The sequence below is a fragment of the Chelonoidis abingdonii genome, chromosome 21 (genome assembly GCF_003597395.2).
Source record: "Chelonoidis abingdonii isolate Lonesome George chromosome 21, CheloAbing_2.0, whole genome shotgun sequence".
NCBI classification, from domain to species: domain Eukaryota; kingdom Metazoa; phylum Chordata; order Testudines; family Testudinidae; genus Chelonoidis; species Chelonoidis abingdonii.
In genome coordinates, this window is record NC_133789.1 from 5,225,749 (window position 1) to 5,248,976 (window position 23,228).

The window sequence follows — 23,228 nt, forward strand, 5'->3', positions numbered from 1 at the left end:
ACAATACTTAACATGACTAACTGAAAAATTAATAGAAAGCACTTTTGAGTTTTATTTGAATAAGCTTTGTATGTAATCAGTTTCACTATTTGTGGTGTGTAGGCAGTCATTTATTCCCTGCTGAAAAGATAAGCATGCAACATAAGAAATTACTTTAAAAATATTTGTACAAAGAATTTTAAGAAAAAGAGCAAGACCTACTATGTTAATGGTTAAACCCAAACTTTCTGAAGTGGGTCAATTTAAAAATTCGAGTTCAAAATATTCCTTGAAGTGGCATATGTGAAATATATTAGTTTAAATTTTTTGCCAAGCATGTGGAGGCAAGTGGTTAAAGGATCTTTGTGTCCTTCACTTAGTGGGTGTTGGGGGCTTCTTGTTTGTTTCTTAAATAGTGAACTGCCAAGATGAAATTTCTGAGGTCAAGTTAAAGATGGTGATAGGGAGAACTTTGCAGTGAAAAGAGAGCATATATAGTAGTCGGGAAAAGAGGTCTTTGAGGAACCTGGTAGGAACAATATTTAGGAATGTTGTAGGAAACCCTGTTTTATAGCACTGATGGTAAAATGTGTCCTGTCTTTTAATACTATAGTGTACGTGAAGCATGCAGGGCAACTGGAATTCCCTGTTGCTTCATGGGGCTACCAGCAAAATTCAATTACAATCCACAATCGGAAATAAAATTGCTAGGTGATTGTTACAATGGGGAATGGGCAGTGTTAAAAAGGGATTGCTTAAGTCTAGCTATATGTAATTCCAGTCATAAATTATATGCCCAGAGAACAGCCTCTCTAGCAGGAAAGATAAACTCTGCTTCTTCTGTAGCTGGAAAATCAAGGATAGATAAAATGAGGACAGCATTCTGTACTTGTACTGACAAAGCATTTTTTGCAGCAATGGTTTTCAGAGCAGTAGTTGATCTTTTTTTAAAAGCATAGTATAGTTTTGATAAAACTGTAGTGTTCTGAGCTAGAGTGGAAAATTCAAAGGAAGAATTTAGCCTAATGTATATGGGAGTAGTGTATTACAATCTCTTCTTTTTTTCCCCTTCCCCCAAACCTAGAATGTTCTCCGGAAAGTGCAGCACCAGGATGCTTTGCAGATCTCTGATGTGGTTATGGCATCTCTGTTGAGAATGTTCCAGAGCACGGCTGGATCGGGGGGAGTGCAAGAGGATGCCCTCATGGCAGTCAGCACCCTGGTGGAAGGTCAGTAGTGGAAACTGGGGGAAAAGTTGTTTGCTTTATGCAGTGCACAAACAGCTCTGTGTGAACAAATCAGACTTGTGGTCTTGCGATTGGCACTGTCTATCCCTGACAGCTGCTACTGTTGATGAAGGCTTAACATATAACATCCTTTGCTAAATAGTTGAGTTTACGCAGATGCAAATTTAATGGCGTAACTATTTCAGAATAATGCCTCTAGATCTGTGAAGGTTTGAGGCTAGTCGATCCAACAAATCAGATGACAGCTTGATTCTCGTAGACTGTATTTCTTGTGTGTGTGTGTGTGTGTGTTGTTTTCTGTAGATAACCTGGGTAGTGTGTGTGCTGAATAGGCAGTATATAGGACTTTCTCTTTTATTGTTATACAGCGCTTAGCACAATGGGCTGCTGGTCTCTAGATGCTATTGCAATGAAAATTAATATTCTGATTTACATGTGCTGTTATCTATTACCATTGATTTGTGTAGTTATGTCAGTGGTTGGTGTGTTTTTTGTCTTTAAAAACCACACAGTGCAGAGACTGAAATTCTTTTTCGTTGCAAATTTTGATTCTTACTAAAGTTTGGGTTGCAGCATACCAGACAGTTTTAGAGCTTCATTGTGATTCCTCTTTACAGTGCTGTTGCTATGGCACAATATTGAGCTCTAGGAATGCACTGTGTTTTCAAACACTGTATGTTTGGATGTGAAAGTTGGGTGCTGTTAGAAATCCATATGATTTCATTGTTTGGAAAAACCTGTAATTTCCTTTAAACACCATGCTTGATTTGGAAATGATTCTTGAGAGACAGGAGGCTGTAAAGGGACTTATTTGAATCTTCCTTCATGTTTCTGAGGCCATTAGTGTGGCTTGCTCATTGAGGGGCTGCTCTCCTGGGGACTTGGCCTGTTTTTAGTATAGAGGCATGTGTCTAATTGCTCTCAGAATACATGAGTCTGAAAATGCAGAGAAGTTAATTCTGGCTTCCTGGAGTAGCTGCTCTTAGAACAGGTTTGTGACTTTGCCCGGCAAAGTGGAGAATTTGTGACTACACTTGAAGTGATCAGAATTGATTGGCTGGGTCTGCAAGTGAGGAAGAGGAGTGCCTGATTGCTGGGGATTAGTTGTGACCCTGGCTAACAGGCTGATTTGTGAATAAACAGTATGATGCCTGTTTTGGGCAAAGCCATTCTCCTTGCCAGAGGTTAATAGTAACTTGTAGGTTAATTTGTGATAAGGGGCTGGAGGAAGGCAGATATGTAATATAAAAGGAAGCCTTTTCTTTCACCAGATAGTTAAGTGTTCTTTAAATACAAGCACCTCAAATGTTAGTCTACACTTGGGCCCCTCAGTTCTTCCCTAGCTGAAACAGAAGCTGGATGACTGTTCCAAAAGGAGGGTTTTACTATTGTCTCGTTTATGCTGTGCCCCACCCCCAATCAACTTTAATCCTACAAAGTAGGACTTCTCAAACTGGTGTAGTGTGACCTGGTGCTCCCAATGCATCCCCACACTACTGAACACTGTGTGGAGAACCCCACCCAGGCTTAGCCATATTTTTTGCCATGATCCCACTTGCACAGTCCTTTGCAGCCACACAAATACCCAGGTATATGTAGTCTGGGTAATTAAAGGCTGAAAACCACTGCTCTAAAGGGTGCTGTGTATGTATTGGGGGAACCAAGGTCCTCCGAGGGAACCCTGCAGCCACCTCTGAGCACAGGAAGGATCTGTTTCTTATCTTCAGTGTACTGCATCTCCTACAATTCTCCTTGAAGTCCATTTTATTACAAAAGGATGTTTTCCACTGGTGCTCAATTCTTAGTGTAAAATCTAGTGGAGAATCAATTTGTCATGCTTCTGTTGAATGTACATGCTCTTCCTGAGAGCTTCAAAGGACTGGATTTCCTTGTTTTAGACATCAGGCAAACATGTAGACTGTCGTGTGGGGACTAGACCTAATCAGAGTGTTTTCTGTGCAGTCTTGGGTGGAGAGTTTCTGAAGTATATGGACGCCTTCAAACCCTTCCTGGGCATTGGACTGAAGAACTATGCAGAGTACCAGGTAGGACCTGAATCTGGGAGCCCCATGTTCAGAACTTTTTTGCATCTGTTGGTAGTTAGGGATTTACAGAGTTCTTCAGGATTGCATCCCCAGAGGCCCTTCGCCTTCTGGTGAGGAAGCCAGCATGTGAGCACTGTAGTAACTCAGTAATTACTGGCTGCACTTGTAAATGAATTTATAGACTCTCCTGTATTTAAAATTGTCCACAGCAGACCGTCATCTGCTTGACACCTGAGGTTCTGCATTGACTGCATATTCAGTGGCATTGATCAGGAGAGAAGTTGCTACTAGGAATGAATTTCCAATAGACCATGCATGCCATGGTGTTTACTCTGATGCTGATCCTTAGAACACCTGGCTGCTGAACTTTATCAGCATGTCTCTAAAACAAGTATCTGTCACTCGTTGGCATCTGGAACTCTCTCCCCGATTGGGTAAACTAATTCAGATCTCTTCTTTATGACTTAGTATTTCAACAGTTAATAAAGCTTTGACTTTTATGGGCAATTGCAGACGAGGGTCACTGTTAAGTGATGATTTTAGTTCCTGCCTGTTGCAATGCTATAATTTAGTGTTTTAATAGGCTAGCGCAGTAAGCACAGGCAGTGTGGGGAATACCAACTTACACTGGCTTGGTGCATACTTACTGTTTTCTTCATAGGTTTGTCTGGCTGCAGTAGGCCTAGTTGGAGACTTATGTAGAGCCCTGCAGTCCAATATCTTGCCTTTCTGCGACGAGGTTATGCAGCTGCTCTTGGAGAACTTGGGGGTAAGTGCTTACCTACTTTTAGCCAGTTAAGCAAACTAGCTATTCGTGGCAATAAAGGAAAGTGAGAGGCAGAGACTGTATTGGGAGAAGTTAGAGATGTTTGAAAAAGGTTGTATCAGGAGACATAAGCAATATATAGCTAGCTAACATGATGATTTGAAGAGAACTCGGATGTCCTCTGTGGAGGGAGAGGATTTAAGTTTCCAGTTATTCATCTTCATTTCCAATCTCTCTCTCTTTCTCAGAATGAGAATGTCCATAGGTCTGTGAAGCCTCAGATTCTCTCTGTGTTTGGCGATATTGCCCTGGCCATCGGAGGAGAGTTTAAAAAATATCTAGAGGTTGTATTGAATACTCTCCAGCAGGCCTCGCAAGCCCAGGTTGATAAGGTAAACCAGCAGAGCACTTGGCAGCTCCTTCTTATCTAGGGTAAAATACGTCTGTATTAGTTGCTTGCCAACGGCCATTGTACAGGCATGTTCTTTGTTTTCCATCTAGTCTGATTATGATATGGTGGACTATCTGAATGAGCTGAGGGAGGGCTGTCTGGAAGCTTACACTGGCATCATTCAGGGACTGAAGGGAGACCAAGAAAATGTGCATCGTGAGTATTTTGTCCTGTAGCACAGTGTCTTTAGGGAAGGGGGACCTTTTTTTTTTTTTTTTTTTTTTTTTTTTGAAAGGTATCCTGTAACTTAAGCCTGCTACATTAAACTTGTCATTTCCTTTCAGCGGATGTGATGCTGGTGCAGCCAAGAGTAGAATTTATTCTGTCTTTCATCGACCACATTGCTGGAGATGAGGATCACACAGATGGAGTAGTAGCTTGTGCTGCTGGGCTGATAGGGTAAGTGTTCCAGGCTCCTTTGGCTAGAGGATAAGTGACCGCACACTCGCCAGGTAGATTATTGTTATACAGTAAACACAATATTACAAGAAGTGATTTTTTTTTGAAGTTATCTGCTTGAATTGGAAATGGGTCTTGAGAGACTGGAGCCTGTAAAGGGACTTACTTGAATCTTCCTTCATGTATCTGAAATGCTAACCACAGAATCTTCAGTTTAGGATTTTTCTAACTCATTGTTGGGCTCTAACCTAGGAACAGGCGTGAAATTGGAGGACTGTGCAGAGGGGTGGTTCCTCATCACAAGCTGTGTACCAGCCCTGGTGGGTGGCCCATTTGCTCCCTGTCAATCGTTGCCATGAAGGGGCAAATTGCATATGCCTTAAAAGGAGTAGGAGACAATGATCTTAAAGGAAGACTCCATACAATGAAATTTTCAGCTTGTGAATTGACAGTGAAGGGCCCAGTTCAGCTGTCATTGAAGTCAATGGGAGTCTTTTCCCTTGACTTCAATGGGAGCTGGATGGAACTTTCAGGGAGGACATCCTTGGACAGGAGACGTGGATGTTTCCAGCTAATAGCCGTTTAGGAGGCTGTTTGGCTCTCATGTTGCTGACCATATGAACATTTAAAAAGGGACATTAGCTGGAAGTCAGTCTTCTCTTGTTGCCAGCAAAAGCTGATATAACTGGCATGTTTCTGGCTGTGGCATTCAGCAAGCATTAAAGCCCATTCTCTCTCCTTTGTTTTCCACAGGGATTTGTGTACAGCATTTGGAAAGGATGTACTGAAATTAGTAGAAGCTAGACCCATGATACATGAACTTCTAACTGAAGGAAGAAGATCCAAGACAAACAAAACAAAAACTCTTGCTACCTGGGCAACTAAAGAACTGAGAAAACTGAAGAATCAAGCTTGGTAAGAGGCCTTCTCCCTTTCCCTCATATTGTGAAATGACCACACAGATTAAACTTCTAAGCTCAGGCCCATTGAAGGAGACGCTTCACAGAAGCCTCATGCTATAAAAAGGCTTTTTCTTGTTTAGCTTTCTGTGAACTACCCATTTAAAGCTATAAAGCCCAGATGGCCACTGCTTCTTCCTAAAGAAGAGAACTGATGCTTGACCGTAACAAATCCAGAGTAAGGTCCTCTTCACACTGGAATCAGAACTATGCTGCCATAGCTGCTAATGAGTTCTAGTGGGTTCCAGCATGCTTTCTCTGGGTCACATGGGCATGGATTTTTCTGCGGTTTAGTGGTTGGTTGGTTGTAGCTAGTAAAATTTTGACTCCCAGTATGAGTAAGGGTTTTTAAAAGGAACAATAGAGTGGGGAACAGCTTTCCTGTGCACTGTGGGATATTGTGATTCCTGAACTTGGAATTCACGGAATGATGGCCCCTTCTGGTTTTGTGAAGATGCTTTTTTCTTGGCCTCTTGTAAGTGGCCTCACGTTGGCTCCAAAGAGGGGCTTTTTTTTTTTTATTTCTACAACTGTCCCTCTCTGATTGCAGATCTGTTACCATTGGGATGACACCCAAGACCCCCACTGGAAATCTCCACTCTTTTGAAAAAACCTGGAAGTGAGGAGTGTGCACGGATGCTGAATGTTTGGGAATGAGAGGATGAGTGAGTGAGGCTTGAAACACACCACATTGAAAATCCCGCCACAGCAACAACAGCAGCAGCGCTGTTAGTGAGCTGAGCACTGACTTGCGTAGAAAACCTGACATCGGCCGTCTTCAGGAAGAGGGAACGACTGATTTCTGTCAAAAATAAGCAGTCTCTTCTTCCGACAGAGACTAGAACTAGCTTTTCTGTCTATTGGCCAGTGCAAAGCGGAATGACTAGTTTGGGGGAGAGGAAACTAGGATCGCCTGTGGTGCTGTTTGTTTAAGGTCTGGCTTTTGCTGCTGAAGAGAGATGGAGTCTGGGTCTCTGGCCCGCCTTCTATAACCTTTGCCACACAATGCTGTCAGTGCATGGGATAAAAGGAGGGGTGAAGGATTTTCAGTCTAAGAGTGAGTGTGTGTGAATGAGGCGGTATCCACATTCTCAACTTCAAGTCATTGCAGTTTATCTTTTCCCAAAAAAGGGTTAGCAGTTGCATTTCATAAACTAACCGAAGTTCAGTCTACTGATGCAGCATAAGAGATGTAAAAAGAAAAGAGGAAAAAAAGGAAAGTCGCTCTTTAGGGCTTTTTATTTTAGGGAAACACTGACGAATGTTCAGAGCTCCCGTTCTGAGTGACGCTTTTCATGATCTTGTTTCATCAAAGCGCCTTTCCTTCCTTAATATTGTTCAACTGTGAATGTAGAAATGGGGGGGGGGCGGGAACTCTTGCGTTAGAGGGATTAGAAACGAACTGTCAAACAAGATTTCAGGCTTAAACAAAAAAGTCCCATAAATGTAAGTGCTCAGAATTGGCAATGAGAATGCAAAGGGAAAGATCTTCCTGACTTGTACTGTAGCAGCCCGAACACCCACTAAATTGTGCCAAAGAGTTTAAAAACAATAAAGTAAAACTTCAGGTAATATTTTGGATTGCAAAATGAGGATAAATTCAATGTTCAAACAAAATCTGATAAAATGCCATTTGGAAACTGCTTGGCCTTTTGTGCTCTTTTATTTGATCGAATTTAATGTGGTATTGGTCTCTTGCTGCACTTCAAAACAAAAAAGGAAAAAAAGAGAAATTTGTATAAATATATATATACTGGCTTGAGCTTACACAAGACGGCACTTGTAAAAGGTTCTATTTTTCCACTGCAGTTGAAGATTAATAAAATGGTGTCAAACATTCCCCAGTACTTTCTTTTTGTATTCTTGGTCTTTCCAATTAAAAGGGGAACCCATTAACTTTTTTTTTAAGTGCACTAAAAGTCTGATGGGCAACCTTGGGACAGATTGGCTGTTTGCCGCTCCCCTTAGCATACTGCTTTTTTTATTCTCTAACATGAAAGATGTGAAGGATCAAAATCTCTTGTCTCTTTTTAAATCAATTTTTTGTTCTTTGAGGCATAGTCCCTCAATTATTCTGGATTTTATCAGCAATAAGACATGAAAAATAGAGAAGGTGTGGGGTTTGAAACAATTTTTAATTTCATCTTTATTATGCAGTTATTGATATTACCAGCATTTCTGAATTTGCAGCTTAACTTAGGCATTTTTAAAGCTGTTTGCCTGTGGGAAGGAGAAGGGAAAACCTTCATCTATAATTTTGCAAGAAGCAGGTAAAAATCTGTTTTATCCCCTTCCTTCTCTCCCCAACTGATCCTGGGATCCATGATAATGGAATCCACTTCTGTTGCCCATCAGCACTGCAGCATCCACAATAGCTCATGTACAGGGTATCGGATATGTGCCTTTCAGTGCCGGGTTCAGAATGCAGTCAAAGTGCCGACCTTTGAACCAGTGTACAAAAAAAAAATCCCAGGTGTTTAGAGGAGAGGACAGCTCTGTTTGTGAATTGGGAGAGTTGACCACCTCAAAAACATTGGTTAGGGAGAGGCCTGGGTCACATTTCTACTAATGCCTTTTCTTTTTGTTTTATTTCTTGATGTAGGTTGGGGTTTCCTAAAAAAGCCATTCCTGAAGTTGGGGAGGGGGACGTGGAGGGGAGAAATCTGATCATTCCTCAGTGCTACCTGTTTCTGTCCTGTGTGGCTGTTCAGCTGTAGACAGCAGGAGAATAAAGTACACTGAGACAGTAGTAGAAACAAATCTTGTCTGTCATGTTTTTGTTCCAGGGAAAGCAGTTCTTGAAACTGTTCAAACTAATCCTTAACAACTTTCACACAAGCAACACCATCCCACAGTGTGGTAGTGAGGAAAAACTGGTCTGTCACCTCCAGTGTTGGTGCTAGGCCTGCAACTGTTATCCTTTAATCCTGTAACCACTGTGGTTTGGAGAGAGGGACAAATATATAAATATTAAAAAAAAAAAAAATCTTAAAAGTCAGTTTCACTGCCTGGCAGACTTAATTAATGGGATAAATCCTTGATTTTTTAAATGTGCGATTTCAGCACCCGGATTAAAATGTGCTTGTTTCAGCAAAGCATTTTGGTAGCATTTTATTATCTCCCAGTCTGGGCTTTGCACCAGCTTTACCCTTCCACATGAGGTAAAGGTTAATGTGTGATTGGGGAAGGGATACAGAGGAGAGGAAATATTGCTGTGCTGGAAGTGACTTAAGAAGCTTTTGGTCTCAAGTAGCAATTCAGTTCATATTGTGCTGTAGCATTTCTGTATGTTTCTTACGCTTTTCTTTTCCTGGTCAAATGTCTTGCCAAAGGCAGCTAATGGCACTGCCCTTGCAGTTGAATGGAGGGGAAAAAGTTAATGTAATCTTTCAAAGTGCCCACTTAATGCAGTCCTAGTATTTTACCTTTCAGAACCAAGCAACTTTAACTGTTTCAATTCTGTCAAATTATTATCAGCCAGACCTAATGAGGTGGTGCTTATTTGGCTTCTGAGAATACTTTTTTATATATCTTTAATCTGTATTGACACTTACATACTGTTACTGTGTCACCTCTGAATTGGCAGTTGTGACCTGTTGACGATGATGGATTGGAAAGGGTCCCTCTTACTAACAAATTGGTACCACTGGTCTTATTTACCTTCTAAATAAAAGCTGCTTTATTTTGGTTTTCATTATTTTTGCTGCTTCATTTTATATAGCTACTGCATCTCTTGCCAGAAACCCTCCTCCTCTACTTTGCTCAGTGAGACTGTGTGGGTGTATGCTCTGATTGCATGAATGACACTCTCTCGTCTAGTTTCCTGTTTGGGGGAGCTGGAGCTGAGAGATCTCATCCGCCCATATGTGCTATTCTAACATGCATCATCACTGAGCAGGAATAGCAGCGCTGTACAAAACTTTTTATGGAAGAAATCTGGCCTCTTCGATCAGGGTTGGGGGTCTCTTTTGGTTCTTTGATCTTCAGCGCTGCCTCTGTTCTGTATGTGCATTTGCTGTGTAGCCTCCTAAGTGGTGGTGAGTTAGAGAGAACAGTTTTACTTTCCTCATGCCTTCCCCTCCCCACCCCATGATGCATCAGTTGAGCAGTGGTGGTAGAGCCGCAAAGCACAGGTGAGAGGCTTATCAACCTGTTTGTAAAGGAGGACTGAGCTGGCTGGGATCCCACTTGTTTTTAATTGGCAGTAACACCTACTACTCACTTTGACAAAACTAGTCTCTGCACATACGTATGATCTTGTATTTTGCCAAAGCCACTCCTTAATACGGCTCTCTGTCACTGAAAATCTCATTTTCCCCTTTGGGCTGTGGCCGTTTCTAACAGGGCATGGCAAGCCTACGACATCTTAGGCAAGTATTAGTGGCTAGCTATAGCAAAGGCAGTGCAGGGAGGTAGAATGTAATTTCGTAAACAGGGTCTTGCCATTACCCTCTTAGGTGAAATCCCCAGGCATTTTTTAATGACTGAGTGGGCAGGACTTTGGTTCAAGAGATGAGACAAAACAAGTGACTCCCAAGATTGTGGCCTTATGCTGTGTGGAATAGCTCCCTGTTTACAGCTGCTATATAACATTAAAAGAAGTGAAAATGTCTTCTTCTTGTAGGCGTCTGCACCTGGGCTATTAGGTGATATGTGAATGGAAGGGAAGGTGTCAATACTAAAACTTGAGTACTGTGTCTTAGCCAAACCTAGTTAGGGACTTTCTAATGTGTTCACATATATCATACCTAGCTTCCCTACCGCCTCATGAGAGATTGGAAGCTTTGTCTGTGGAGGGGGGAGAGATGGTACGCAGAGCCCATGCAGCTCCTACAATCCGTACTGTGAAATCTCACCTAGCTGGTCAAAATTATAGTACCTTCCTGCTCATACAAGCGAGGGTGCTAGAGCTTGCTCTTACCGCTGCTGCTGATGTTAAGTTAGTATGAATCTGAAGCACGAGCACCATTCTGAAAGGAGCACTTGTGCTGATTAGGTAAGCCCTCCAGGGAGGAGATGATTCATGGCATATGTCTCATTTTCCCTGGATCATGGTGCAGCTGGTTCCCCACTGCCATGACTCTCTCCCTACCCCTTCCTGGAGTTGTTGCTACCTCTGTCAGGAGATGAAGATGTAACAGTAGAAATATGTGAGGATTCAACCCCCAAGCTACATTCTGCCAGTATTATCTCTCAAGAGCCATCCAGCAGTTCAGCAAGTTAAAACTGTGAGCCAAAGAGCCTCCTTCAACCTCAGGGTCCTGTGTAGCTGATGGGTTCAAGGGCATTAAAATCACCTTTCTGCAACTGCACACTCTGCCCCATTAGAACACAACCTTGTCTATGATGGTGTTAATAGTAGCCTCTAGTTAGGACCCTTCCTGCTCCCTTAATCCAACTGCTGAGTTACAACTGCCTTACTGAGAATACTCACCCTCTAAATGTAAAACAGGAGAGGGACATTGGTGTGCTGCACAGGAGTGAGGACTGGAGACCATCTGCCACCCTATGATCTTAAAGCCCTCTCCATTCACTCAGCTTCACAACCTCCTTGTGCCGGATGTGAAATGAACAACGCTACATAAGAATGGTTACGCTGGGTCAGACCAATGGTCCATCTGGCCCAGTATCCTGTCTTGCAGCAGCAGCCAATGCCAGGTGCTTCAGAGGAAATGAACCAAACATCAAGTGATTTTCTGCCCATTCCCAGCTTCTGGCAAACAGTCTAGGGACCGCATCCCTGCCCACTACTATATATACCCTGTTGAAATGGCAGGGGCAAGCCAGCTAGGCAGAATGGCATTTCCCTAGCTGGAGTTCAAGCAAGACTAGCATTAACACATTTCTCTTCTCAAAGGTTCCTGGAGCCTTACGTTACTGTCTGGTCAGGGCCTCTTATTTCAACAGCTTGTTTGAAAGAGAGCTCCCCCGAACAGCCTGGTGTTCTCTTGTAGGCAGGTGGGGAAGGAAGTGGAGGTTGGTTCTGTAACAACGCAGACAGCAGAGCATCCTCTAGTGTTAGGTGTCAGCATAAAACAAGGCACGAGAGAGGCCCATGTAAACTTCTCAGATGTTTTTCACTATCCAGGCTTATGAACCTGATAAGCAGGTTCTACCCATGCCTAGAGCTAGGAATATATGCCTACTGTTGATTTGCGTATCCATAGCGGCCCATGTCCTCCTACCTTGGAGAGCAATCCCCCAGCAGTCCCTGGGGCTTCTTGCATAAAGGCGAGCGAGATTTTAAGCTCCTCTCCATTGATATTGCTAGCTCACAGACAGTGCTCCGCTTACCCAAACAAGGAGTTAAAAGCACCAGAAAAGAGGTCTCTAGATACAAAAGGTAGGCTCTGAAAAAAAGGCCTGTATTATGCCAAGACCTTGTTAAATCATTTGAGTTTCCCCCTAACCAGTTACACTAATGCCATTCTGCAGCTACAGTTGTTAAAGCCCCTGATACTTTACATTGCTCCTGGTGACATCCTAACGCCACAAAGTTTATTTAAGAGAGTCACACCAAGCTTGCCGGCCCGAAGCAGCTCCCAAAATCCAGAGCAGCTTTTGGTGTTGGTGACTTTGTCTAGACCAAAACTGTGAATGTCAAGTGGTGATGTTGCAGAACCTGCAGTGCCTATAAACTGGATGCCTAATGGAACAAGGGTGAATCATCTTTGAACATCAAATAAAAATTGTCAGTACTTAAGAAGGGTTATAAATAACAGAGCTGAGCATGGGATTTGATTGTCCTTTAAGACCCAATTGCTTGTACTTGCACCATTAGTTTTGTCCTGAATTTGGGACGGAAAAAGAAACGTAGGGTCTCCTCAGCTGATGGACCCTGTTGAAGTTAATTCATAGATCCCAAGACCAAAAGGAACCATTGTAGTCATCTAGTCTCACTCCTTGTATAACACAGGCCAGAGAACTTCCCACAAAATAATTCCCAGAACAGATCTTTTAGAAAAACATCTAATCTTGATTTTAAAATTGCTGGGGATGGAGAATCCACTGTGACCCTTGTAAATTGTTCCAGTGGTTAATTACTCTCACTGCTACAAATGTATGTCCTCTGTCCTATGTGAATTTATCTAGCTTCAGCTTCCAGCCATTGGATTGTATCAGACCTTTCTCTGCTAGACAGAAGAGTCCCTATGTGGGTTCTTAGAGACTGTAATCAAGTCACCCCTTAATCCTCTCTTTTTGAAGATACATAGATTGAGCTTCTTGAGTCGATTACTATAAGGTAAGTTTTCTAGCCCTGTAATTGTTGTTACTGTAAGCTCTTCTCTGAACCCTCTCCCAATTTATCCACACCCTTCTTGCACTGTAGACACCAGAACTGGACACAGTATTCCAGCAGCAGTTGCACCAGTGCTAAATGCAGAGGTGAAATAACCTCTTGAATGGACTTGAGATTCCCCTATTTATGCATCCAATGATCTCATTAGCCCTTTTGGCCACAACATCTCACTGGGAGCTCATGTTCAGCTGATTATCCACCCGCAAATCTTCATCCTGTAAGTACAACCTCTGTTCTTTGTTCCTAGATGCATACATTTACCCAATTAAAATGCTTATTGTTCACTTGTTACCCAGTTTACCAAGTGATCCAGATCACTATTAGTGACCATCCTCTTCATTATTGACCACTCCCCCAATTTTTGTGTCATCTGCAAACTTTATCAGTGATCATTTCATGTTTTCTTCTAGATTATCGATCAAAATGTTAAATAGTGTAGGGCCAAGAACAGATCCCTGTGGGTGACACTTGCTCAGTGATAACTCTCCATTTACAATTACATTTGGAGATCTATCAGTTAGCCAGTTTTTAATCAATTAAATATGTGCCAGGTTAATTTTATACCATTCTAGTTTTTTTAATCAAAATGCCTTTCAGAACCAAGTCAAATGTCTTATCATAGAATATTGGGGTTGGAAGGGACCTCAGGAGATCATCTAGTCTAACCCCCAGACAGATTTTTGCCCCAGATTCCTAAATGGCCCCTCAAGGATTGAACTCTCAACCCTGGGTTTAGCAGGCCAATGCTCAAATCACTAAACTATCCCTCCCCCAACCTCTAAATATATTACATCAGCATGGTTACTTTTATCAAGCAAACTTGCAACCTTGTTGAAAAAAAATTAAAATAGCTGGACAGGATCTATTTTCCATAAACCTGTGTTGATTATATTATTATTGATTAATTATATTACCATCTTTTATTTTTTATTAATTGAGTCTTGTATCGCCTGCTCCATTGACTTGCTTGAGATCGATGTCAGATCAACAGGCTTATAATTACCCGAGTCATCCCATTTATCCTTTTTAAATATTGCCACAATAAGAACATAGGAACGGCAGTACCGGGTCAGACCAAAGGTCCATCTAGCCCAGTATCTGTCTACCAACCGTGGCCAATGCCAGGTGCCCTGGAAGGAGTGAACCTAACAGGCAATGATCAAATGATCTCTCTCCTGCCATCCAGCTCCATCCTCTGGCAAACAGAGGCTAGGGCCAGCATTCCTTACCCAGCCTGGCTACTAGCCATTTCTGGACTTAACCACCATGAATGTATCCAGTTCTCTTTTAAACGGTGTTATAGTCCCAGCCTTCGCAACCTCCTCGGGTAAGGAATTCCACAGGTTGACTGTGCGCTGCGTGAAGAAGAACTTCCTTTTATTTGTTTTAAACCTGCTGCCTATTAAATGTGAGCTGCCGTCCAGTTTTCTGCAGCCTACGCATTGTTGCAATGCTGAATTGCATCAGCTGAGAATCTGGATTTAGGTGCTTGACTTCCTTTGAATTTCAAGGGAATTTGGCTCGCGACATTCCCTGCCGTGCTTTTGAAAACCCCCAGCCTTTAGTTTCTAATTTCAAATGAATTGACGTTAGCCGCAGTACGGAAATGTGGCTGCAGATGAGGTTGATTCTTTAAAGCACTGCAGGTAGAACACAAGTCTGGTTGACAACAACTATGTGAAAATGACATGAGAATTTACCTGTCCAGGCATAAAATCTTCCCACATAGCCTTACTGCAGCAGTGGTACCAGACAATGATGAAGGAGGTGCTTGAATATCACCGTTTAAAAGCCAAGCCTATAGGGCAGGGGTAGGCAACCTATGGCACGTGTGCCGAAGGCGGCACCCAAGCTGATTTTCAGTGGCACTTACACTACCCGGGTCCTGGCCACCAGTCAGGGGGCTCTGCATTTTAATTTAATTTTAAATGAAGCTTCTTAAACATTTTAAAAACCTTATTTACTTTACATACAACAATAGTTTAGTTATATATTATAGACTTATAGAAAGAGACCACCTAAAAACATTTAAATGTATTACTGGCACGCGAAACCTTAAATCCGAGTGAATAAATGAAGACTCGGCACAGGACTTCTGAAAGGCTGCCAACCGCTGCTATAGGGGGAGAGTGAAGAAAATGAATATTTTATTATGCCTTCGTTTTTATGCTCTTGTTGTGTGTGTGTGTTGTTTTTTTTAAAAGTTGCCTTGGTAAAAGGACAAGTAGGTTATTTTTGCAAGATGGAACTGGAGAGTCCAATTCTGCAAACCTTCTGGCATGCGAGTAACTTAGGTGAGTAGTTCCACTGAAGTTAAGGGGCTGCAGGGCTCCCCAGTTCCTGCTGGCTATTATTAAAGCAATACATTGAATAATACCGAAGGAGAAAACGGACCTGTTTGCGAAATGAAATTCGTGAAAGAAACGGAGGAAAAATTGATCTTCGGGCTCAGATGGCATTCCTGGTATGTCTGGAACCTCCCATGAAGCCTGAGAGATTGCAGGGTGGAATGAACGTAAGACTTTCTTGGGTGGCTGTATTGTCTAGTGGGTAGGACACTGGGCTGGCAGCCAAGAGATCTAGATTCTATTCCTGCCCCTCACCTGCTGTGTGATTTTGGGCAAGTCACTTACTTACCCTCTCAGTGCTGTTTCCTCTCCCATCCTCGGTCTTGTCTGCTTAGATGGTAAATTCTTTGTGGCAGGGACTGTCTCTTATTATTTGTTTGTACAGATTCTAGCACAACCCTGAGCTTCCATGGGAACTCCAGGCACAGCGGTAATTCAGATCAGAAGTAATGATTCGGCCTCTCAGGTGCATGGGCTTTAAGCAGTGTCAGACAACAAGCTGCTGATTTGTGGTTTGCCTTCAGACTATTGTGCTGTGAGTAAAACAAAAGCCCACCTTTTGGGCCTGCCTACATTGGGAAATTAGTGAAAACACAAACATCGTGTAGTTACTCTCGTGCAAATCCCTAATGTAGACATGCGGCAGCAATGCAAAGTGGCACCTGCAACAGCTGCAGCTTAATCTGGTGTCCTACCCAAGGGAACCCCTTCCTGACACACCCATGCAGCTTGCCTATGTTACATTTGCACCGTGCAAATTTCCTTACCATAGACAGAGCCTGACAGGTAGGGCAGTGGATCCCCCCAGCACCAGCTGTGCACCCGTCACGCTTGAGCTACTGAGCTCTCATTGCTCTCCCCAGAGCCACTGAAAAATCATAACCATGGGCCAGCACTGCTGTGTTAATGGTAAACGAATGCACAGTTTAAATAAAAAAAGGTGGAGTGATTACGGTGACGGCTCCATTGTGCTCGGAGCTGTACATATACAGGCTGAAATGGTCCCTGCCCTGAAGAACTATAGTCTAAATAAACAAGACAAAGGGACGGGAGAAGAAGTGGAGGCCCAGCAAGAGGAAATGGCTAAATGTGTGGCTTTTCACATCGTCTATGGAGCCTCCAAAAATACTATTTTATTTTTGTTTTTAAACTTAAAACTCTTCCTCTGGGCTTGTGAAAGACCCAGGTTAGGGTGACCAGATGTCCCGATTTTATAGGGACAGTCCCGATTTTTGGATCTTTTTCTTATAAAGGCTCCTATTTACCTCCCTACTCCCTGTCGCGATTTTTCACATTTGCTGTCTGGTCACCCTAACCCAGGTCATGGTGAAAATGTGCCCCAGTTACTACCAGACTGTAATCTCTTGGAGATAAATCTTTTATTCTGGGCACTCTATCCATAATGGTTAACACCACCCTGTTGTGAGTGCTGTAGCGAGAATAAGCACGCCCTGTTGTGGGTACTGCCTGACCTGGCCTATGGACGGTGGGTTGTTTCTGGTTTGAAAGGCTATTTCATAGCCTAGAAAAACAATTCTACACCCTGCACCAATGCATGGCTTGCTGTAGATCCAAACTCACCCACTTCACGGAGTTTGATTTCATTCACAAAAGGACCTCAAGTTGAGTTAAGAAGCTTGGTCTTGAGGTTAAGCCACTGGCTTGGGACTCAGGAGGTCTTGGTTAATTAAATTCTTGGCTCTGACATAGGTTTCCTGTGTGCTTTTAGTCAAGTCACTCAACCTCTCTCTGGGCCTTGTTCTCCATGTGCAAAATGGACCATTTCCCCCCCTTTGACTGATTTACTCCCTGGCTTTATAGACCATGGAGGACCTAGGGAGCTCTCACAACTTCCCCCTCCTCTTTCTGTCAAGGGCATATTTTCTCCACTGATGGTAATTCACATTAAGAGCTCTTACATCTTGTTCAGTACATAACAACGGCCACCCTGGGTCACATCAAAGGTCCATCCAGTCCAGTGTCCTGTCTTCCAACAGTGGCCAATGCCAGGTGCCCCAGAGGGAATGAACAAAACAGGGAATCATCAAGTGATCCATCCCGTCGCCCATTCCCAGCTTTTGACAAACAGAATAAAAAGAAATTGATTAAAGCTAATGTTAAAAAAATGATATAATACATAGGTTGGGAAAAGAGTGTCTGTACATCTGGATATAGTTAGATTATCCACCAATACAAAGTTTGTTTTTAAAGTCATATGATACCTAGAGTACATAATCAGCAATAATTCAAATATAGGTGAATAGATTTAACAATACAGTTTAGATATTGGAGTCTGAATACTCAGATACATCACTCATGAAAAGTTGGACAGAGATTTGGTTGTGGAAAGCAAAATATATCAATGAATGGAGATTGTCCCTCAGTGACTGAGAATTAGGTTGGTTTTCCATTTAGAAAATACAATCCATGAGGAAAGTATTTGTTACTTTCCTGACTGCGCTTTTGATTGGCCTCCAGCTCATCCCTCCTGGTATTGCTGATGTCCAGTGATGTGTTCTATGTAGATGTCCCTTGACCACCTGATGGTGTCCGACACCGTGAGTTGCCCCATTACTATCACTTCTTCTCCTTGGTCAGACACCGCAAAGATGTCCTGCCAAGAGATTCTTAGCTGGCTTGTCTCCCAACATCCCAACTATGTGCTCTGCCGAATGAAGTCATTGGGATTTCACTACATTTACTGTTCTTGGTTTTCTGTAGATTTCCTGCAGTTCCTTATGGTCTCCCGCTCTCACCTTAGATTATAAATTCGTCACGACCGAGCGTATCTCTCTCTCCTAGGGGGTTGTGCAGCGCCAAGCTCTGTTGAAGTAATTTAGTTACCAAGCTAGCATAAAAAATATGAGAGAGAGAGAAACACAAACATGAGAGATGCTTGAAAATCGGTGCAGAGCAGGTGAGGCAGAGGAATGTAGGGGAAACTGATAGGAGTTGTGGAGGAGAAGGGTTTTGCACAAACAGCAGAGAAGTGAAGAAGTGAAGGGGAGGTCAGATCTAAGCAGGCAGAGGGAGGAGGGTCAGAATATTGTCCATAGAAGGATTTAAGAACAAAGACAGCAGTTTTGAGCTGTATTCTGTAATGGCTGGGGAGCCAGAGGAGCTTTTTGATAGGGAGATAGGGAGATAGGTGGTAGTTTTCTTACATCGATAGAAGGGTAAAATCCTGATTCCGTTGAAGTCTATGGGTGTTTTGCCATTGACATCAGTGGAGCCAGGATTTCACACAAGGTGACTTTTTTTAACTTGGCTCCATGACATTAATGCTCTAAGGGCTCGTGCACATGGAAATTGATCAGCACAGCTATTGCAGAGTAGCTATCCACTGTGGTGCTCACAAAGCGGAGTGATTATTCCAAATAAAATCTCTTTGATTCTGGAATACAGGGGCCACATGGGGGAGTTTTACCTCCAGCCCTTTGTGGATTTATACAAGAAGCCAGCATATTAGTACAATCGGAGGGAGTAACACTACAAAGGAAGATACCCTGGCTCCTTCCTCAGGCAAGTGATTGCCCGGTCGCAATGGCACAGCTCCGTCGACAACAGAGATGTTCCTCCTGCTTCTCCCTGCTGGACTATTGGGGTTGGGGTTCTGTGGGGTTTAGTTGTAGAAATGCGAGACAATTCCTTTGCGTGGAATATTGGGGTGAGATCAAGCTAACCCCTCATGCACGTGAGTGAGCTCCCCCAAGAGAGTATCCTTGAGTCCAGGAGGACGGCTTTGCAAGAGCAGGATCTGGGTGCGTGCGTAATTCAAAGTGAGCAGTAAGGCTTGGATACCTACAGTGCTAGCACGGTCAATGACTGGGGATCCTAGACAGTCCCTGCAATACAAATAATATGCAGGATGCAGCTTTGAGTCAGAAAGCTGAGGACAAAGGCCCAGAATGGGAAAGGTATTTAAGCACCAAACTCCATTGATTTCAGGCGTGGAATCCAGGTGGACGACAGTATGGTAAATACGAGTTCTTTTTTGTTACAGCCCCCCTGGATTAGAGCTGGCGAGAGACTGGTGAAAGCCCCCATTGCCCATCTGCTCTGTTATCCAGCACCACGTGAGCATCTTTTCCTCAGGAGCATTGTTGCCTTTACAGATCTTGATTGTAGCTGGGAATTTCAAGGCGCCTGAGGGAGTTGGGGATCCCACCCCCTCTTAAAAGTCAATGGGAATGGTGGAACAATGTTTCAGTGAGAGTAACGTGAAAGGAACTTCTTTGGCCAATCCGCTGGCTCCATCAATCCAACTGTTTCAATAAAGAAAGCACTCGGGGGCCAGATTCTTAAAGTTATTTAGGGTTCTTTGATTTCAGTGAGAGTTGAGTACCCAATACCTTTAAGAATCTGGCTGTAAGTCTTATTAGCATTAAGCTTCACCAACGAGGTGAGAATGCCTGATGAGTGGTGAAACCGTGGCAAGTTCAAAACTGATCAAAGGAAACACTTTTTTAAAAGACGCGTGATTTGACAGCGGAACTCCCAGCCTCATTCTGTTGTCAGGCCGAAAAAATTAGCCAGATGAAAAGAGGGGTTGGATGTAGTGGGACAAAGGACCTAACTTGTTTCAAATGGAGCTTGATAACGTTTATGAATGGGAATATTAGGAGTTGCCTGTGTTAGCAGGGGACTCTGTGACCCAAGGGTCCCTTCCAATTCCTGTGGATAACAAGGATGACCCAAGCTGTTACAGTTAATAGTAAAACAGGGTTCTGGGAGGGACGGTCAACCTTATGTTTCAGGGGTTTAGCCAATCTCTATTCGGGTATGTCTACACTGCACACATAAACTCGGGGTCTGACTCAGGTTTGAGCCCAATCCCCACTTCCATCTATACATGAGTCAGCAACACTCAGGACCTGGGTCCTAGGACCCTGCCGGGGGGTGGGTCAGAGCCCGCTGTGACTTGGGCCCAACACTTGTCATTTTGCAGCATGGACATGCTAGCACGGCTGTGAGACCCGGGTCCAGTGATTGGAAGGCCAGGCTTATAATGCTGTTTGGCCACTCAAGAGCCAGGTTGGAAACACCATGTCCACAAAACTGCCCTTCTAATATCTCTGTCTCTGAGCATTTCTACTGAGACCATCAGCCTGGTATACAGTGTGGAATCTTCTCAATGGAACATTCATAAAATTTTAACCCACTTACAAAAGCAAGATTAAGTTTCATATTTCAGTCCGAGAGCTTCCAAATGTGAGGTCCCTTAATGCTCGTTCTGGGGCTAGACTCAGGTTCCCAAGCGTCTCGTTCTTTTCCCCTCCTGAACTAATTCTTGCAAGGATGTCAATTCCCAGCTGACTCCAGACGCTGAATTCAGATGCTGCGACACCTGCCCTCCCTCCCAACATGCATAGGCAGAGGCCGGCCTGAGTTTTTTTCTTTGCATTGAAATTAACTTCAAACCTGATAGAAGGCCTCAATTTGCACTTCAAAGCGTTCTGCAGCAATCAGCGAGCATGAACAAAGCCTGAAATTATTCCTCTTGTTTTTTTTCCATAGCCCTATCTGCGTTAGAGGAACGAGGTTGGGTTTTCTTGTTAAGTCCCAAACACAAAGGCATATTTACAAGCCCGGCCTGTGCATTTTAATTCTGCTTTAGTGAAACTCTATTTCCCTAGAATCAGGGCTATTGATCTATCTATGGACTATCACCCAATATCCCTCTGTCTGTCATCACCATCGCTATTCAATATCTGTCTATCTCTGCAATGCACATGACTATAATCACTGAGCCACCTGACAGGTTATGAAAGAGTTAAGCACCAACTAAAATGGAAATGGATGCATTTTGCTGCTAAAGTTTATTAACATAAACACACACTCATATCCACCCCAACCTGAACGAACACACACACACACACACCCCTGCAGAGTGCCTTATCCTACTAACCTTTACTCACCTGAGTAATCGTCCTTCTCGTCTGCTCTCAGAGGTAAGGACTGGGCAAGGGACGATTTGCAGAATCAGGCCCCCAGAGCGTAAGATTTTCTGGGGCAGTTACTTTGTCGCATTGTCAGTGGTCAGCTGCTAATAAATGAAACAGTGTCAGGCTAGTTTCATCTTAACTGTAGGGAGATGAAACATGAAAACCCAGTTCACAGTATGCAGTGGCAGGGCAAATTATGCTCTTTGCACTGGTGAAGTAGGGGGCTCTCTTCGAAAGAAAATATAATTGACTGGAGTGGGTTACTATGACAATGTCAAAGCACTTTCCCAAGAGCTAGGCTTTAGGAAGTCTATTGACTAGCAGAAATACCTCAGGCTCTTTCATTCCCATAGCACTGTGTGCACTATACTCAGGGATCACATCCCCCACTCCTGAAAAGCAGCCACCTGTGGGGCAGAACGTGGAAGCTGTGTCACTGCTTCCAGCAATGCTATGCCACTGTTTAGAGCAGGAAATGAAGAGGAGCATAACCAAGTGAAATGGCAGCAGGGGTGGATTGGAATGGAATTACCCAAAGAGGGGTTTGGCCTGAACACCAGGGGATGGCAGTATTGTCTAGTGGATAGGGCATTAGGTGGGGACTCAGGAGACCTGGATTCCTTTCCCAGCTCTGTCAGTGGTTTGCTGTGTGACCATGGGTAAGTGGTGTCTCTCCCTGTGCCTCAGTTTCCCCATCTGTAAAATAGTGACCTGCTTTGGAAAGGACTTTGAGCTCTAGGGATAAAAATAAGAGCTAGTATTACTATTATTAGCAAAAAGTGCCGTCGTAGGTTTCTTTTATTGCGCAGCACAAGACCCCAGCATCTCTCTCAACACTCCTGGAACATTGGCTAAACTCTTACATGGAGAGAAGACTGTCACCTATTGAATGACCATCCCTGCTTCCTAGGGCCCCACCCAAGTATCGATGTAGCACTCCCTGTAGGGGCTGGAAGGGTCAGAGCACACAGTGATCTGCCACTGAGACAAGATCTCTTTCAGATATCAATGAATTTCCCTTTCGTGGATGTGCGGTGACAACTCATTCAAGAAACGAAAAATATGACTGAGGCAAAAGTCACTGAGTAGCTGACTTTAATGTCCATACTTCTGTTGGTTACACTAGCACAGAATCAGACACTAAAGGGCTACCCAGGATCTCCTGAGTACGTAGCCCATCTGTGCCACTGACTGGCCAAGTCACATCACTCTGACTCAGTTTCCCTATCTGTAAAAGGGAGATAAGAGCCCATAGAGATGAGATATGGTGAAGATTCATGTGTTATATACATTCATCTAGGGTATTTACATAGAAACACAATTTGGTTTTCACATCAACCACACATTTTTAGTGGTTTTCCTATTCTCCCTACTCCAGCAAAGGTAGGAAGAAAGGCTTTCTGGTGAAGGCAATAACCTCTGAGATGTAGGTTCAATTCCTGCCTTGGTCATAAACATCCTATGGGATCATGGTCAAGATTTTGAAAAGTCTTTTGATTTTGGAAGGGCAACTTGAGCCTCCTTAAAGCAGCCTGGTTTTCAAAGCACCGAGCCTCTGCTCTCTGGACACCTGGGTTTGGGGCACCCTAAATCCCCAGGTCAGTTTTGAAACTCTTGACGGTAAATCTTTCTGGATTTCAGTGCCCTACGAAATGGGGTTTATGAGGCTTCCTTTCTCCCACCCTTTGGTCTGTTTTGTCCATTTTAGACTATAACGCCCAGATCTTGAAAGTTACTTAGGCTCCAACTTTCCACTGAAGGACAAAAACAACCAGGAGTCTAACAGATT

At 43.3% G+C, this 23,228-nt stretch overlaps 1 protein-coding gene across 1 annotated transcript in view; it reads left to right on the top strand.

Annotated features, from left to right (window-relative positions):
* KPNB1 (karyopherin subunit beta 1) overlaps window positions 1–7,691 on the top strand; it is a 32,674-nt gene extending 24,983 nt beyond the window's left edge. The window contains exons 15-22 of the mRNA XM_032791393.2: window positions 1,064–1,208; window positions 3,189–3,271; window positions 3,933–4,040; window positions 4,286–4,429; window positions 4,539–4,644; window positions 4,773–4,887; window positions 5,641–5,802; window positions 6,397–7,691. Coding sequence (XP_032647284.1) covers window positions 1,064–1,208; window positions 3,189–3,271; window positions 3,933–4,040; window positions 4,286–4,429; window positions 4,539–4,644; window positions 4,773–4,887; window positions 5,641–5,802; window position 6,397 — 864 coding nt within the window. The 3' untranslated portion in view covers window positions 6,398–7,691. The remainder of the gene's footprint in view (window positions 1–1,063; window positions 1,209–3,188; window positions 3,272–3,932; window positions 4,041–4,285; window positions 4,430–4,538; window positions 4,645–4,772; window positions 4,888–5,640; window positions 5,803–6,396) is intronic.
* The last annotated feature ends 15,537 nt before the right edge of the window (window positions 7,692–23,228 follow it).